This window comes from Protobothrops mucrosquamatus, unplaced genomic scaffold (assembly GCF_001527695.2).
Source record: "Protobothrops mucrosquamatus isolate PMUCROS unplaced genomic scaffold, P.Mucros_1.0 scaffold_25, whole genome shotgun sequence".
NCBI classification, from domain to species: Eukaryota; Metazoa; Chordata; class Lepidosauria; order Squamata; family Viperidae; genus Protobothrops; species Protobothrops mucrosquamatus.
In genome coordinates, this window is record NW_015386101.1 from 257,159 (window position 1) to 275,997 (window position 18,839).

Consider the following 18,839-nt stretch of genomic DNA (forward strand, 5'->3'; position numbering starts at 1 on the left):
CTGGGGAGTCCCCGTGAGGAGGAAGGAGGCTGACTCTTTGAGTAGCCCCAACGGGTTCCATTCTACTCCACAAACTTGGTGGGAAGGTGGAGGTGGTGCGGTTCGGGAGGCAAAGCACCAGCGCTTGGACTGCTGGAGGACAAAAGCCCCAAAGGAGGCTACAACCCCATTATGTACGAATCAATCCAGATGCATGTTAATGTGGTAGAGATAAGGCCATGGGAGTCTGGAAAACTGGGTAGGGATAGTTGCCCTCAGTGGGTTTTATGTACCCTGGTTTAAATAGATTCATATATCACCGCTTTTCTCCTTTTTTTTCTTTCTTTTCTTTTTCTTTTTAAGCCATAGTCCAAGTCGCCTACAATTAGGAAGCGTATTTAGAAAAGGAACAAGGGAAAGAGACCAAAATCATAGCTTCTCCAGAAACCATATGCTTGCTACCTTTTTAAGAATCACCATGGCTGAAATAATAATAATAATAAGGGGCTTGCTGCAATAGAAATTAAACAAGTGAAGACACGGCGGAGCCACTAAAACTGAAGCCAGAGAGGCCGTTACTTTATTAGGAGTTCCAATTTGGATGTCGCAGAAGTTTCCCGGAATTTGATAGTTCAGGTTCCACTATTAATCTGGGAAGAACTCAGCAGCTGAATTGGCAGGGTCAATATTTATTGGTTCTCTCTGAGGTGCACAGCCACGTTCCTTCAAAAGCCCTCGTGCTTCCCCCCCCTTAATTTTTCTCCAGAAAAGCAGCCCCATGAAGAAAGTTGGGGGCGATTGGCCCAGAGCCAAAGTCATCCATGGTTGAGGGGCACTAGAAAGACCCTGGGTGTCCCCGGCCCTAGCCCAACGCTTCAACCATTAAGAGTAGCCATACTGATTCGCAATCCTGAAAGGATTTCCAGAAAAATATTTTCTAACTGCTCTACGAGTCGGCTGTGCAACCCTTTCCATTTTAACTAATTTGCTTTAATTAAAGTAGAATTACACACAGTGGTGAGTCTTCCCTGTGTATTTCATGGTTCCCCCCCCCCCCATCACTTAAACCACGTCCAGTTTGAAGAAATCTTTTCAGTTCTTGCTGGGTCTTTCATCCAAGATCTGAAGGAACTGGAATCTCAGTTGTTAGATTTCTGCCATGATGCAAGAAGAGGTAACCCTACTGACTTATTACTAATAACGGTTATTAAAATACACGATTGCATTTATATTCTACCTTTTCTCGGGCAGTTCCTGCAGGTTTGTGTGGGCTCTCTTTCCCAAGATCACAAACCTCCGAAGCAGGTTGGATGAGGAGGTTAACTGGCCCAAAGTCTCACAGCGAGATCTCGATCACCCCACGATCACCTCATTAGATCACCCTGATCTAACTCCAGTACATTTATCCACTACATCCCTTAATGAAATGTTGAAGGTTGCTTGGGCCACCTGGAAAGTTACATTCCTACAAGTCATAGGAAGAGAGGGCTGATGTGTATGTGTGTCTGTGTGTGAGAGAGAGAGGTATATTTTGTTCTAATTTTCTTCTGGAAAAAGCCAAGATTGGTTAAAGTTGAAGTAGCATTGAATCCGTGCTTCCTGCTCTTGGGACGTTGCATTTCCTGCCGGTCCCAGCTGAGAAGAAAGAGGATGCATAGTAAGATAGGCAAGCGGGAAGGGATGCAAAGCAATCGTTTTGCAAGTCAGTGAACTTGCAAGGATTGTAGTTTGAAAGGCCTCTCTTTCCCTTCTGAACATATTATCAATCCTTTTAAGCATTGCTTAAAGAAAGCTAGATTAGTTAAGCGAGGGAGCTCATGACACAACCTGGAATTCTTAAGAGGAAAATCAGTGTTTTTACAAAATAATTTTTTTAAAAAAAAGATTGGTTTGGTTGTCAAGAGATAGGTAAGACGTGAGCAGAAGGAAGAAATCTGGGAGATGCCGAGTGATGGGAAACTGCTTTTAAAGGCAAGATGAATCTGCATTTTTAGCAGCAGTTCCACTTTTTTTTTTCTTTCTTGTTGATCATTTTGCATCTGGAGCTGGGCTTTTTTTTTTTTTATGGCCATCTGAGAATCTGAATGCAGAATGGAAGGGAAGGAGGGTTGGATTCCTCCAGAGCATTCATTCTTTTAACATTTCTGAAGCATGTTTAGGAAGCAGCCGATGTTAAAGGAAACAATGTTAATTGGAGTGTTGGTTTCTTTTCATGCAAGTTTGCTTTGAGGCAGAAAAGGGCTACACTGTTTTTTAATGACCTACATCAGTGTTTCTCAACCTTGACAATTTTAAGGCACGTGGACTTCAACTCCCAGAATTCCACAGCCAGTAATGCTGGCTGTGGAATTCTGGGAGTTGAAGTCCACGTGCCTTAAAATTGTCAAGGTTGAGAAAAACTGACCTACATATATGCAGAGTATTTACTTTTCTTTCTGGAGGTGACAGTAATAATTTTGTGATCTCTCCCCCCCCCCCCCCCAGGCTCAGATACAAATAGATTGCGCCTGGCTCAGACTGCAAGCTGCAGAAGTGTTCACAAGTAAAACCTACATCCCATTTGCTAAGGACATTGGGAAACCTTTTTATAGCGATGCAATAGATTGAATAAGGGATGAAGCCCACGTATACTCAAGACAATTTTTTTTAAAATCGATAAAGTCAGATCTAGACTAATTTCAAGAACGTTGCTAGCGTTGAACCCAGGAGTAAAATAGATTGTAGGATTGGTTATATTTTGCATGCTCTGGCTCAAATTGTAGCTTTATATACGGAGTAAAGATAGAAAGGCAAAACTCTTCTGCCTGTTAACTAATTAAAGACGTTTTAGTCAATCATCTGAATTTCTGCTGAATAATGGGGGTGGGGGAGGGAACATTTCTATGAAACAAAGAGCTTGGGTTCTTTTTAGATAGTATCTGCGTGGGTGTGACAAACAGATATTACTATTGTAGAAAAATTCCAGCTTCTCGCATAAAGGATTGCTGCTTATGATCTGGTATGTGCTTGCATTGAATATGCTTTTTTTAAAAAAAAAAAATAGGCCTATTTCCCCAGGAAGGGAGGGGGTGTTAGCAGTTTAAGTCAATTAATTGAATTGATTTTTAGAATCACTCTATCCAGCTGATGAAATGTTGGAACTCCTTTAAAAACTAGGGTTTTTTTCCAGATAGCAGAATAAAGGGTGGGAGGAAGTGATGATAAATCCATGTAATGCTTTCGAAGAGTGTCAGTACGTTTGTTGGAACTTTTTGTATCATTCTGAGTTTTTGCTATAGTTTTCTGTTTCTGCATGATTCACCAGTGACTTCAAATTATTTCTGTGATCAATTGAAGGCAATATTTAAACTACTTTTTAAATGCCTGTTTATCAAGTGTTGAAAGATATGCTTAAGTATCTTAGGTTACAGTTGCTTGTAGATTTCAGCTGGACTTGGAATAATTGATCCATTAAAGCAAAATAATTCAGAACTGATTTTATACATATGAACCTTATACAGTATACTATTCCATGTGTTGTTCAATTCTCTGTAGTGTATTTTATATACATGAACATTGTGCAAATGTGCACACAGATTAAAAATTAGGCTGTTACAGACCATGTACATTAATGGGAGATAAACATAGAGAAGAGCAACAAAGATGACTAGGGCATTTGAGGCTAAAACATATAAAGAACAGTTGCAAGAATTGGGTATGTCTAGTTTAATGAAGAGAAGGACGAGGGGGGACATGATAGCAGGGTTCCAATATCTCAGGGGCTGCCACAAAGAAGAGGGAGTCAAGCTATTCTCCAAGGCACCTGAAGGCAGGACAAGAAGCAACGGATGGAAACTCATCAAGGAGAAAAGCAACCTAGAATTAAGGAGAAATTTCCTGACAATGAGAACTAATCAGTGGAATGGCTTGCCTCCAGAAACTGTGGGTGCTCCAACAGTGTAAGTTTTAAAGAAGAGATTGGACAACCATTTGTGTGAAATTGTATAGGGTTTCCTGCTTAAGCAGGGGGTTGGACTAGAAAACCTCCAAGGTCCCTTTCAACTCTGTTATTCTGTTATATTCATTTAAGTGACACAACTCACTTCCTCTGGATTTGAGGATGCATTCATGCCCAGTTTGGTAGTGCTCTTACAGCATCCTAATCTTTGGTAGTTTTAAACTTTAGTACAGCCAATGGCACTAACTGATGTTAAGACAAAATTTAACATGTGCAAATCCAACTAAGTCTAATCTGAAGTCTAAAATCAAGAACATCTCCTAAATCAGCCTTTATGGAGCCATGTGCTAAGATTATTTTATGTGATAAGAAATTACATTTTTCTTACTCTCATTTAAAAAAGAGCCTGGATCCAGCACCAATCTAAATCAAGATCTATGAACTAGCATAGCAGAAAATGCCTTTTGAGTGGGTTAATACTGACTTAAATTAAGAATAAACATCTTTGATTTGTACTATCATGTATTAGGATGACAAAAAGACACACATAAAATATATTTAAATGAAAAGGGAAGTCTTAATCATCCTGATAAAAAGCCATGACCTAAGTCTTTTTCTAATGATTTACATTTTTAACCCCTGTATACATTTAGCAGTGTACCAAGGGTGGGGCAGAAAAAAAAGGATCCGTCTTTTTTTTTTTAAAAAAAAAAAAATGGAAGGGGCTTGATTTTGTAAACCTGATAGAAACGAGCCCAGTTTATTGGTTTCAAGTTCACAATCTTAGTCTGCATGCTGGACCTCAAGAAAAATCCAGACCCTCCAGATATATAAATATACTGTACATTTTTGCTAGCTTTCTGTTATATGCACTGTAATGAAATGTGATGCAATATGTTGTATTTAGCTGTGTGTGAATGAAAATTATGCTCATGTTTAGCAAAGCAGTTAATGTGAATATGTGACATGCAATATGTGTAAAGATTACTTTTTATTTTCTGCCATTTTTCATGAACCCTCAAGTAACTCTGTATACATGAACTGTGGTGGGAGCTTTCCCCCCCCTTCCCCCACAGATTAGGTTAAAAATAAACAGACCCACTGTTTGCCATGGGATCAGTATTTTTTGTTTGGTTTTACTTGTAGGCATGTGCCTTCATTTGAAACATTTTAAAGTGTCTGTTGTTAAGCACAACCGGGATGAAAAGATTCTACGTGACATAAATAGGATAACAGTCCAATCGGATGACAGCCAAGGTAACCCTTTGCAATATTGGCTTTTTGATATCATGTGTAGTTACAACTTCACTGGAATGCATACGGTCAACGGGTTTACTTTGCAGATAAGCAGCCCCTTTCTGACATTCTACAATTCCAGTGTCAAGTGAAGATATTTCCTATTCCAAAGACAGTAGCCTTTGCTGAACTCTGCCCCTGAACATTTCATGGACATTTTGGCAGTCCAAGGAGTAACTTGGTTGGCTTGGAGTAACTCTCTACTGGGGCCCTGAGGGAGATGCAACCAGTTGTTAGATTCAGATCACAGAGACTGATTGGATGGCATTTTGGCCAGAACCTATTAGTTCTTTGAGGACCAGCCTTTTTGGTTGACCTTATAAAACAAAATCCCTCGATCGCTTAGTTCAACTAAAGATACCATGAGCTGGGTTGAAATTTAAATTATGAATTACGTGGCTTTTCATGAAACATAAAGATGATCTGAGTCCAACAAATACTTGGATTACCAATAGTTATTCCTTTCATTCAGCCTTTTTCACCTTGGTGTCTTGATAAGAAGCACTGATCGTTAGCTAAATTACCTAGAAGATTGACTGAACACATTTGCAGGGGAATCAGAATATGGAAGCCTGGATTAGTTTCTTCAGTCTGTTATCCTGCAAGTTTTCTGAACATCAATACCATTGGGGGGAGGATCATGTTTCCTATCTCCCTTAGAAGATGAAAAAAAGATAGGATCAAAGAAATGGATAGATAGAAAAGGATACGACAGAAGAGATGATAAAGTTTGCGACACTGCTCCAGTAGAATGGATTGAGACTTAATTCCCAGAATGTTGCTTCAATAGCTGCCTATAGCCATCTTGAGTTCATTTTTATTGAGAAAAAAGACTACAGATCTTCATCAGTACACATGCACTTCTGATTTCATCATGGTGCAAAAGCCACTATTGATTTTAAATGTTTCTAAAGTATTATGCAGTTATTTTTAATAGTAATAAACACTGGTTTTAAGTAAGTGTTGATAATCTAAACCAAATTGTACGTTCACTTTGGCAGTACTGCAAAGAAATCTTTGGATTTTTTTAAAATAATAAAATAATTGGAAAGTTGCAGGTTTAACAAAGTAGATTTTTGGCAATATAAGCAAGTTAATGTCTGAGTTTTTCATAATCAGAAGGATTGTTTCTTTTGTTCCTGCTGCAACTGAACTGAACAAAATATCCTTTTTTTTTTCTTTTTTTTTTTGGTAAAACACAAATACACACTTTGGAATCCTAAGGAGGTAACAGCTTCAGGCTCCATTCCTGAACATATCTGTATAGTCTTCATTTGCTTATCCTGCCTTATTTTTTCTCAGCTCAAGGCTCTGTACATGCCTAACGCTCCTGTTTTCTTCTGTTTCTCTCTTCATTATTTGAACAAACGTTTTAGAAATGTTAGCACATTTTCAGTTTTGCTGTTTTAATAGAATGAAATAATAGTACAAAACTTTACAGGTATTGTTTATTAAATGAAACTAGAAGCCAGTTAACATTTGCACTGAACGGTGAGGTGAAATCTGAGCAGTTAGTTATACCGCTAATTTGGCCATGAGGTGTGCTTCAAAGCAAAGGTGTCAAGGCAACATTTTCGCCAGGCTTCCTTAATAAGCAACATGGGAATAACGTTCAACCTGAAAACACAGCTGAGCTGCCCTACACCAGTTACGTTCCAGAGGTTGCAGCAAGTATCTTTGCAAGAGTTGAGACATCTGGGCCAAACAGGAGGAATGGCCAGCGTGCCAGTAAAATGGAGCAAAATATTAAAAATTCTGGCTGCCCGTTTGAAAAAATTGATATTTTTTGATATTTACGTATACACAGAACCAACTACGACCACAAACAGGAGTCAGTGTTTTATTATTTAACCTTTCGAAAGCCAATTGTGTTCTTTTGAAGTACCAAGATGAGCCATTCTTCAGAACAGAATCAAACAGAGAACGTCTGGAGGGCGAGATTAAAGGGGTCATTTGCCAAAAGCACAAGGATGTATTCAATTCCCTGACACTCTTGTCACACCAGCTGCATGTTTGTCCCCGAGATATATTCTGTGGGCCTCTTTAACAAATCCTAAGCATCCAAGAGTGTCTGTGCCTTGCAAAGTGACCCGTTGTACTGCCCCTGACTCAAACCCCAGATTGATGAGGGGCTTCTTCACTACATACTGTGGTGGCTCCTTTTCCAACAAGCCAATCGCATGAAGCATGCATGGGATCAAATAAGATTTGCCCGTTTTAAAAAGTAAAAAAAAACAAAACAAAAACAAAGATGCTCGCCATTATGTCAACAACCAAACAGATTAAATTAAACACAGTCCAACAAAGGCCGAACCGAACGGTAGTTTAAAAACAAGACAAAACAAAACCGTATTTAAAACTAGCAGAACTATGCCGTGTTCTTAGCAGGCTCATCCTTGTTTCTTCGCTTTACATCCCAGTTATAAACTCTGGCCATATCTGCAGACAGAGATTAAGGAAGGTATGGTTCAAAAGCAGACACAATTGCCTCGCATTTCCCTAATGCTTCGCTGACACCAAGGCAGGTTTATTTAGGACTGTAAAGAGCTCCTCCATGGTGCTTAGGAAACAGGAAAGCTGATTTTCCCAAGCCAATGCCTCCCAGATGGATTTGAAATTCCCATAATGCCACAGCCAACACAGATAGGCCGAGGAATGCTGATAACAAATTTCATGGAGGCTTTTTCGCTACCCCCTGTGAAGTTCCCCTTTTAGTACATCCCAGATCACCTGCTTGTTTGGCGAAGCAGCAATGCTCATTGGAGTAAAATTGCTCTCAACTGAGAGAACAGAATATTGGTAACCAGAGAGTTTATTCGTCCGTAGTGTTGAAAAATCTGTCTGCTGATATTTGTTTAGAGGATCAATTGCTTCACCATCTACTAAAGAGAGACATGGGGTGAAATTCTTCCCACAGGATGCTCAAGTAGCAGCTTATAATGATACAGGGGGGGGAGGGAACGATTACTCCAGGCTCCAATTCATTAGAAGAGGGGATCCCTTGTTCTTTTAACAAGCAGCCCGGTGAGAAAATAGCAACAATTCAGGAAGGAGCCTAGAGATAGGCAGAGATGCAAATCGGTCCACTCAGCAATTTTCCATACCTGGTTCAGAAAAGATACTATAATCTTTTGGAATTGTTTGGAATTTTTCCTGAAAGGGAGCCCTAAAATAAGCAATGTTTTTAACTAAGCACATGGAGGACCCATTTGCTTTTCCTGTACAGGTAAAGAGCTTGAAGTCCAGGTTGAATCTGCACATCATCAAAAAAAAAAGTAAAAATAATAACCTAAAGGCTTAAGTTTATATGCAAGAAGAACTATGTTATAAATGATCAAAATAGGGATTTTTTTTTTACACAGACACGCCGTTGATTATGCATCCACTGTAGTTAAATGGATTTGACGGTACCTGGCTCTGAGAGTCCATTTTGGCTGAAATAGGCAATAGAAATACAACTTTTGGAACTGCAATTCCTTGACACCCGATGCTTTCTTGAAGTAGCTTGAGAGCAAAGGCAACGAACAGCCTAACATTTGAACCTCAAAAAGGATACTGACTTCTGTAGTTGTAAATTGATCTCTAAGGAAATCCAAATCTTCTTCTAGGGACTCGAGGTTTTTTGTAGCTGTGCTAAGATTTTTTTCTAGCAGTGCCTGGGCTTCGTCAATGTCATATTCCAGCATAACATTGGCCTAAGGGCAGCATTTAAATGAAAAACAAATATTTTTTATGATTTCTTGAAATCAAGGTAGAGTTGAAGCTTTTGCCATTCATATTAGCTCTAGGCATTAAGTAGAGGCATGTAATTGGGACTAAGGATGGTGAACTCTGAGCTCGCTTGTTCCTCTCCTTGTGTCGTGTTGAACTTCATACCACAGCAGTGACGCACCCAATGCCTGAGAAACCAGAAATCTGACACCTAATAGATTACTAAAGCTTGAAAATTGCAAATATAATGGACCCAGATGATCTCTGAAGTATGTCACGGAAGATCAGAATCACGTTACTGACCAGCAACTTTAGTTCTTGACTCATACTTTGTTTCAGGATATAACTCTCTGTTTAACAAATATTTCTAAGCTGGCAAACTATGCTTTACAAGGAAGCCGTGGAAGAAAATTACATTACATTATAGTTTGCCATATCAGATATAATAAATAGAAAAGAATAAAAAGAAAGAGTTTTGTAGTTTACTCTCAAACTTCAAAGTTTGGTGTCAGCATCTAAAACAGGGGTGTCAAACTGCCGGCCTGCAGGCCAGATGCATCATAGCGAAACCGTGCCCACCCCATTGCCGGCAATGGCAAAAAAGTCACAATACGTTGCAACACGTCACATGATGTTGCAAGTTTGACACCCCTGATCTAAAATAAGTTTGTTAAAATGACATCACTGGGTTCCCGTGAAAGTGATTTAGGTATTCTTGTGATTTAAAAAGTCCTGCCATGTAAGCAAATGAGTCACATTAAATTTTTACTAGAAAATTCCCAATATGTTACAACCATATTTAGAAATACAATATATTCAGCATCGGAAGAGGTGCTTAACTTTCTACTAATTACTTACCCCTAACCAGAGACAAACTTTATCTGTAGGAGGAACTGATGCTTTACAGTAGACATTATCTGCCAGTAAGAATCTGGTTTCCATCAGATCTGTAGATTCCTTTGGAAAGAATAAATCAACATAATCAAAGCAAAGATCTGTAGAGTACTTTTTAATTTTCTATCATGATGAAAATACTTAATATCTAAAGCTAGCCTTTTTTTTATAACTAATGACGTAGTGATGTATACAAGATATTTCACTGAATTTGCCTAGGAATACATATATCGCTTAGAGCTAATGAATTATTTCATTTTTCAATTGGACGTGGAAAATGATACTATATTCCAAAACGAATTCGCTCAGATAAATTATATGATTCAAAAGTGATTAGGGTTAGCCGTAAAATTGGGCAAGACTCACTTAAAAATCCCCTTGCTTACCAACGGAAATTCTGGGCCCATATGTGGTTGTAAGTCAAGGACTACCTGTACTTACCTTTTTCTTTTGCATGTGTTTTAAGATCTCTAGTGTCTGTTTAATTTCAGGAATTTGACTTTTTAACCTGTAAAATAACATATTGAAAATATTATTTTTGTCATTCTGTCTTTTGAAAGATTTGTATTAAAAGTGTAGAAAGTAAGGAAGATGACCTTGACAGAAATATACAGAAACTGTTACCTAGGCAAAAGAGGTGAAGCATTTTTTAAGCTCTGAAAGATGAAGTGGCACATCCCTGATTCACTGGCATACAAAAAGGGGATGGAAGTACAGCACAGTCAGACTTGCAAGATTGTGTTATTATAACCAATCTTAATAAAAGTACTTTTAGCCTTTTGTGGAATTCATTTCCTGGACAGTCCAACCAGTTGGGCTGGCAATAAGCGAGACCGTGGATGTTAAACTTTCTCTCAGGCAGAAAATAGCTGAGTCACAAATAAGTTACTTGCACACACCATTGTGACCACGCATGGCAACCCCTCATAACACCTAAAAAGAAAAGCATTCCCTTCAGATATAAATGTAGGAACCAGGACCTACTGCCAGTTTATCCACCTCTGAGCTGATACAGCATTTTTTTAAAAAAAAAAAAAAAACTTTCAGTGTTCCCCATTACTGGATGGGGAATGAGCATCAAAAGCTCTACTTGTGGCAGAATAATTGTTTTACTATATTTTATGCAATTTCTTCCTATAGTCTCAAATGTATTTCAGGACATACGTCATATATACGTGCAGTTATGAATATTTGAAAACCAGTAATCACAAAGCTAGTTGTAAATGTGGTGTAAATTATTTTGTTAAACTTTTCATATATATTTAACAAAATAATTTATACCACATTTATACTTGGCAGAGATGGGCCCAAATTTTAGAACAGCCTTTGTAAAAGAATATTGGAAACATACCCACCTTCTTTTCTTCTGGGCAAGGTTAAGCTCCATAAATTTGTATTTTTGATATTGTTCATCCAGCTTCTTGAGCACTACATCTGCGGTCTCATTTCCTGGCTGTTTCATGAAAGAATCTACATCTTCCTTAAAATAAGAATACACATATATTGTTAATTGCAAAAACACAAGATCAGGGCTGATGAGCCAATATCTTGTTTGTTTGCTTTTCTCACATCCTGGCAAGAAGGATTGGCCAAATTGGACAATTGGCCCATGACTGAAATGCTCTTGGGTCTGCTCCTCAAAATCATTTCCACCTACTGGTTCACTTAGTCCAGGGGTAGGCAACCTTGGCTCTTTTATGACTCGTGGACTTCAACTCCCACAATTCCTGAGCCAGCATGGCTCAGCTGGGAAACCTCTCCCTCAGCATGGCTGGCTCAGGAATTCTGGGAGTTGAGTCCACGAGTCATAAAAGAGCCAAGGTTGCCTACCCCTGACTTAGTCGGTCTGGTTAGCTGAAAGGGAAACAAACACGGGTGGAGGAGACACAAAAGTAAAGCGCTGAACTGAACTCCTAGAAAATGTATAGATACCTGTTCATGCTCTTTCCTAGGCAACTACACAATATGCTTCTTCCAGAAAATTTCCTGTCTTCCCAGACTGGTCCAAACTAAGAGTATTACAGCATAACAATAGAGTAACAGCCTAGATTTAACTCTCTTTTTTGGTTACAAAATTGGTTGGGAAATCTTGGACTGACCATTATCCCTCTGCTTAGCATATTTTATGGAATTAAAAAAAAATTAGGTGGATGAAGAACCAGCAGTCAATGGAAAAGACCCTGCAATCGACATTCTAGAAAAGATGGCAGATAAGTATGGTACAACCAAGAAAGCACTTTCTGTATTAAAAGAAAAAAATCTTGGACCCAAGAACTGCTCTGCCAATTAGGTTTGTGATGTAGATCCACACCAGGAATACAATAGCTCCATTCAGCTTGGCTCCTTCAGTATCTGGCAAGACAAGCATTGGCAAGAATCCTGCCCTTTGGGGTATTTTTTTGTTGTTTTGTTTTTTGTCCCTTTGACCCCGTCTTGACTTCTGGTCTTGACCTGGATGAGTCTTGCCTTGCCTTCTTCTTGGGCTGAGAATGACTGAGACCACAGTTAACTGGTTAGCTTTGTTTCTAAGGTTGGATAAGACTCCTAATGTCTAGATTGGTGCCTTAGCCATGAAACCCAGCTGCTCCCTACTGGAAGTGGTTTGTCCTTACTCGTCACACTACTTTCTTCATAAAGCTATGAGAGGGAGATTGCCCCAAGGTCCTCCAATTATCTTTATGTCATAGGCAGGACTGTAACTCAGTCTACCAGTTCCTAGTCTGGTGGCTTCAACCCCAATGCCAAGCTGGCTGTCTTTGCCTTTAAGCCAGACACACTCTGGGCAACTGCCTAGATGAGTCCCTGCAGGGGCTCTTTTGGGCAACATTTTTGGAAGTGTTTTGGAGATGAGGGAGAATGAGTGGCCCAAAGTCACTCAGCTGGTTTAGTGCCTAAGGCAGGGCTTTTCAACCTTTTCACCCATTGTACCACTTTTAGGATATGGCAATATCCGAGTACCACCAGTCGCCTAGCAAGGTGTCAAAAACTTGATGACCAAAAAAAAAAAAAAAAAAAGGAAAAAAGTGATAAAGTACAGGTAGTCCTCGACTTACAACAGTTCGCTTAGTGACTGTTCAAAGTTACAACGGCACTGAAAAAAGTGCCCCCCAAGCCACAGCCGAGCAAGATCCCTGTCTGCCCTCCCGGCGGCGCTCTTCCTCCTGTCTGAGGTTTTCATTGTTGTGAGCATTTCTGTTGAGGATTGGCAGCGGGGGTGGGGTGGGGTGTTTGGTTTTTATTCCCCCTGTCTGCTGGGTGGTTGCAGCAGGTTTTGGTCACTTCACATGACCCTGGGACACTGTCACCGTCATAAATATGAATCAGTTGCCAAGCATCTGAATGTAAATCACAAGACCCTGGAGAGGCTGCAACATTCCAGCTGATCGGCGCTTCTTCTGGGCTCAGCATTCCAGCTGGAGCCTGGCGCTGATCCTGGCACTTCCACTGAGCCCTGACAGCCCTGCAGCTCCAGCCATCTCTCGCTCAGGCTTGTGCGGTCCTGCCAACCGATTCAGCTCATTCCCCTCCCCCACTACCCCTTTTCTAGGATGGTCGTGTACCACCTGCCAGGTGCCAATGTACCACAGGTGGCACCCGTACCACTGGTTGAAAAGCTCTGGCCTAAGGCAAGACTAGAATTCGCAGTCTCCTGGTGGTTGGTCAAGAGGAGCCCAGCTGGCTTTCATGCCTAAGGCAAGACTAGAACTCACAGTCTCCTGGTGGTTGGCCAAGAGCAGGGGTAGGCAACCTCGGCTCTTTTATGACTCATGGACTTCAACTCCCAGAATTCCCGAGTCAGCATGGCTGACTCGGGAATTCTGGGAGTTGAAGTCCATGAGACATAAAAGAGCCGAGGTTGCCTACCCCTGGCCAAGAGGTACCCAACTAGCATTCCTGCCTAAGGGAAGACTAGAAGTCACTGACTCCTGGTTTCCTGTCTGCTTCCTTTGACTCCTGGGCCAAACTGGCTCTTGACCACCTCATCCTCCATAAACTTCCACAAACTCCTTTTAAGACCACACCACTTTCAGTCTCACCTCTACACCACAGGGTACCAAAACCAGGCAGGAAAACTAAGCTCCCCCCCCCACTCATTTCCACCATTACCTGCTGGGGATGCTCCCCCAAGGATAACAAAGGCAGGACAGGACAGGACAGATGCCTGGGGCATTGGATGCCCTGGATCTATAGAAGCCAAACTGAACTAGCTCCTCTATAGGAAAGTGTTTGTTTTATTGATATCCTTTACTATGTTTGCAAATAATTCAAGCTACCTAGAGTAGCCCCAGAGCAAAACTTAACAAATAAAGTGGCAAACATACCTAAAACTCCTTTCCCTTTTTATTTACCCCAAAACAACCACCCTGTGAGGTGGGTTGGGCTGAGAGAGAGGGGGGGGGAGGAGGGACTGGCCCAAGACGGTCTTTGAACAGAACTGAGCCTCCACCTTTCAAAGGCAGTATACCGGTAAGTTAGGCAGCAGATTCCCAGCTCCCACGGACTACAGTGCCCAGAATCCGCAGCCAAAGCTGTGGGAGTCACCACCCGCACCCCGATCGGGAAAGGCCGCCGCTTCGGCCCTTCCCACCCAGGAACAAGCAACGATCAGCCCCGCCGACCCCGGCCGGAGAAGGAGCCTCCATGGAGAAAAGCAGTCTACCTACAACGGCCGGCCGGCCGCGCGGGCCCTAACCGTCCCTGACAGAAACGGAGCGCGCATGCGCAGGAGAAAGCGGGCGGTTGGAACGCCGCCGGTGGCCGCCGCCGCTTTCCCCCCCCCCCCGCGTCCCGGCCGCTTCGCCAAACCTTTCCCCGCCCCCTCGCTTACGACGAAAACGGCCTCGGGGATGCCCAGGTGAGTCCTCTTGCCGCCGTCGCCGGTGCCGCTGGCCGGGCCGTCGCCACAAACCGCCTCGCCGCCGGTGGCCGCCGCCATCTTGGGGAGGGAAGGCAACCGCGGCTGGCGCGCGCCGTCACGCCCGCGCCCGCATGCGCGCTGCTGCGGCTCAAGCCTTCCAGAGGGGGGGGGCGTTACCAGGTGTCACAATCGAGGCGGGTCCTAACGCTCCCATTGGCTAAGGAGGCGCGCGCTTGCCCGCCCACCCCCCGCCGGGACTTGTTTAAGGGAGGGGTGGCTGGAAGAGGGGGGGGGCATCCCCGGCGAGGATGCTCAAGGCTCGTGGGCTTGAATGGTGGCTTCTTGAACAAGCCAGAATGGACTGGTTTATGGGAGAAGTGGCAGAGCTGGTTAAGGCTGGAATGCATCGGAGGGACAAGTGCAGGTTGCAATCTCAGTTCAGTGCAAACACTGAGAGCTTCTCTCTTCTCTTCTCCCTTCCCCTATTCCAGTGTTTCTCAACCTTGACAATTTTAAGGCATGTGGACTTCAACTCCCAGAATTCCACAGCCAGCAATGCTGGCTGTGGAATTCTGGGAGTTGAAGTCCACATGCCTTAAAATTGTCAAGGTTGAGAAACACTGCCCTGTTCCTATTCCAGATTCGTAACTGCAAAACTTTGACCTTCAGGCTTTCCCATCTTCTTTCTTCTAGCGTTGTGGCGATGCGTGGTGACCTGACATCCCTTTTGCATCTTGCCCTTCAGATATATGCGTTTTCCCCGTGTGAGGTGTAGTTGCTTTTTCTGGGCACGAAGGGGATCTTTATCCCTAAGAATTTTAGGAAGCTTTAAAAACGCCAATTGCAGTCGAAAGGTGCGGACGAGCTTTGAACTCCACTTCCCCGCATCGCTGTGATTTCGTTTTATTGAGCCCCCGAGTTTTAAGCAGCCCTTCGTTTATTTATGCCTGCTGCAAGCCAAAACTTCTGCAGTCCCAAAGGACAGGGGCCACAATTTCCCAAAAACAAATTGCAAACACTTTTGTGGTGGGAGACAGAAAAACACAGGGAGTACCAAACATGAAACTAACCCCTTCCCCCCCCTCCAAAAAAAAAAATCTCAGGGAAAAAAATTGTTCTGCTGCCCTCGTCAAACCCAGTGTTGGTTCCCAAATCACTAGATGTGCGCACATCCACACACACCCTGGGCGAAAGGGATAAAACTAAAGCAGTGTTTCTCAACCTTGACAATTTTAAGGCATGTGGACTTCAACTCCCAGAATTCCACAGCCAGCAATGCTGGCTGTGGAATTTTGGGAGTTGAAGTCCACATGCCTTAAAATTGTCAAGGTTGAGAAACACTGAACTAAAGTAACTAGTTTGCTTCTTTGGGAATCCCTGCTTCATCTATTTTCCTTGCATATTTATTAGGTGGTTTCCCATTCTCTAATTTTGAAGACCCAGCTCTCTGGAAAAGGCTTCTAATGCTGGGAAAGATGGAAGGAAAGATGACGGACAGCAGCAAGGTGGAGGGACTCGGTTGCAGTGGCATTGAGGGAAGGGAGTTGGCTGACTTGAAAGGGTCAAGCTATTCTCCAAAGCACCAGAAGGCAGGACAAGAAGCAACAGATGGAAACTGAACAAAGAGAGAAGCAACCTAGAACTAAGGAGAAATTTCCTGATAGTGAGAATAAGCAACCAGTGGAACGGCTTGCCTCCAGAATTTGTGGGTGCTCCAACACTGGAGGCTTTTAAGAAGGGACTGGACAATCATTTGTCTGGAATGGTATGGGGTCTCCTGTTTGAGCAGAAGGTTGGACTAGAAGACCTCCAAGGTCCCTTCCAACTCTGTATTAAGACTAGGGACAGATCATTGTGGAGAAAACTGCTACGAGTTGAAAACGACTTGATGCATATATTGGATCAATTTTAAAATTGAAATCCAGAAAAGCATGTGGACGCAATGAAGCAGTAAGGAGAAGCAGAATCTGCTTTGCTTTCTGGGCCCTTTGAAGTAACCTTAATGAGGCATCATCTAGAATGGCTGGGCTAAAACTCCCATCACCTAAGATGAACTATGAGACAAACTGAAGGCTCTCTAATTTAGCAAAGACTGATGCTAGAATTGCTCAAAGATTACTTTCTGAAAACTAGTTCAAGCCCCAAATTAGTTGCTCTTTGCTGACACCTTTGAAGAATGTTTAGGCATGGTCTCTTCTGCTAAAGGTTCACAGTATATTAGATTAACATGATTGAATCTTCTAAGGAAAGGCAGGGGTTTTTTTAAAAAAGCTTTCCTTTCAATAGCACTGTAGGGACTTAGCAGCTGACTAGCTAATGTTTCAATTGAGCAAAATTAAAAATTATCAAATAGATTGAATACAAAACGGAGCCAAAACACTTTGTGCCAAAGTTTATTTTCCAAAACCTGTTTCATTAACAAAATGGAGTCTATACAATAGTCTCAACCACTTCCTTGTTTTATATGCTGTCAAGCCAGTTAGCGCCAAAATCTTTGAAGTGTTAACATGGCAAACAAAATATTTCAGAAAAAATATTGGCGGGGGTGTGTGCTTAAACTGAAAAAAGTTTTTAATGGCTAGATGTGTTCTCCAACACTTTTGCAATCTAACATGAGCTGGGCAAAATAAATACTTTGAGCAGTTCAAACAGAAAATCACAATATACTTAATTATATTTCAAATGTTGAACAAAAATGTCAACTTAGAAAAACATTTCAAATATGAAAAAATACAAAACACTTTTACAGAAATTCATTAAGCATTTTCAAAATAAAGGTTACATTCCTTCAATAGTGCCTTACTGACACAAAGAACATCTTGGAATTTTAATTGTACTTGGATTTTAGGCTTACAATTACTTCAAATAAGATCTACATACAAGTATCAATCCTGGTAAAATTGCAATTTACAACTAAATGGTTCAAGTGGTTTTCACTAGAACTACTGTATGAAGTTCACAATAATTTCAGTTAATGAATGAGAGAAATTTGTGTGAATAACCGTACATTTCTATTATATTCTAATTGAACATTTTGTAATTTGGCTACATGATACTCAGACAACATTCAATAACTTTGTCATCTGTCACCCAAGTAATATGGCAACTACTGCTGGCCTTTGAATTCTAAAAATATGCATTTCGGAGAACCAAAACAAGGTTTACCACCTACTGAATTTATATTCAACAAGAGTTTTGGGTATTTTTTCTGAATATCATTGGCTTCCTATAGGCAAGAGATGTAGGGTAGGCAAGGAGACTTCAAATTGCAGACTTTACTTACAAAGTATCTTTATCTTTATTTCCAGAATAGGTTTGTCGCAACCAAAGTACTTGTATTGGTGGTGCAGATACATACTTTGTAAAAAAAACAAACAAAAAATGGCTCACAGGTTAAGTAGAATTAGTGGTACAAGACGGACAATTTACCACAATTTACCCTGCTTCCACCAATACTGGATGTGTGTCATTGGCTCACCAAGTTCACCAACATAAATGACAGGCAATGTTCTCTCCTTGGCTGTGCCAATCTACTTTGGCAGGGAGGCCTGGCACTGAGACAAGCACAAGGGGGGTTCTCCACCAACTACAGTTGTGAGATTAACTTAGCTTAGTTTTCCTGGCTGTTCAACTGAACACAAAAAAGGCCCTACAAACTAGACACCATGAGAAACGTGCAGTTGCATTTTATGTGCTTCTAAAAAAAAAAGGGGGGGGGGAATTTAGGAGCAAAGCTGCAACCCTTTTCCTAAATACTGTCATTTGTACAAGGAGCAAAGCTACCTCTGATGCTTTTGGCAGACTTGGGAGTTTCACAACAGAATCAGTACCTAGCCAGTCTTAGCTGAACTAAAAAAAAACAAAAACAAACTTGGGCCAAATCAAATTAGTACTTGGGGGTACTAATTAGAAATTAGAATTAGAAACCGCCAGGCTGTAGACTATTTATTTATTTATTTATTTATTTTTTATTTATTATTTTAATTTGTATACCGCCCTTCTCCCATAGGACTCAGGGCGGTTCACAGCATATTAAAAACAAATAATATACCCAAAATACAGAAAATACACAATACAAAAATACAAAAGAATAAACCCTGATAAAAGCCGAATTAAAACCAAATATTCCCAGCTGTGTTTCCGATTAAAATACTTTTAAAATTA

The 18,839-nt window shown here is 41.3% G+C and overlaps 1 protein-coding gene across 1 annotated transcript; it reads right to left on the reverse strand.

Moving 5' to 3' along the window:
* Positions 1-6,643: 6,643 nt before the first annotated feature.
* On the reverse strand, positions 6,644-11,344 carry VBP1 (VHL binding protein 1). Its single transcript, XM_029282938.1, has 5 exons — positions 11,173-11,344; positions 10,259-10,325; positions 9,782-9,880; positions 8,769-8,907; positions 6,644-7,651 (listed from the first exon to the last, which is right to left on the reverse strand). Exons 1-5 carry the CDS (start codon positions 11,277-11,279, stop codon positions 7,581-7,583), a joined length of 483 nt encoding a protein of 160 aa, XP_029138771.1. The 5' UTR covers positions 11,280-11,344; the 3' UTR covers positions 6,644-7,580.
* Positions 11,345-18,839: the final 7,495 nt, after the last annotated feature.

What these genes read in the sequence shown, in the direction of transcription:
- VBP1 (XM_029282938.1), bottom strand. Translation starts at nt 11,279, where the DNA reads ATGAAACAGCCAGGAAATGAGACCGCAGATGTAGTGCTCAAGAAGCTG. An exon ending in AACACATGCAAAAGAAAAAG is followed by an intron (nt 9,881 to 10,258) that starts GTAAGTACAGGT and finishes TTCTTTCCAAAG; the next exon opens with GAATCTACAGATCTGATGGA. An exon ending in ATTTACAACTACAGAAGTCA is followed by an intron (nt 7,652 to 8,768) that starts GTATCCTTTTTG and finishes CTCTGTCTGCAG; the next exon opens with ATATGGCCAGAGTTTATAAC.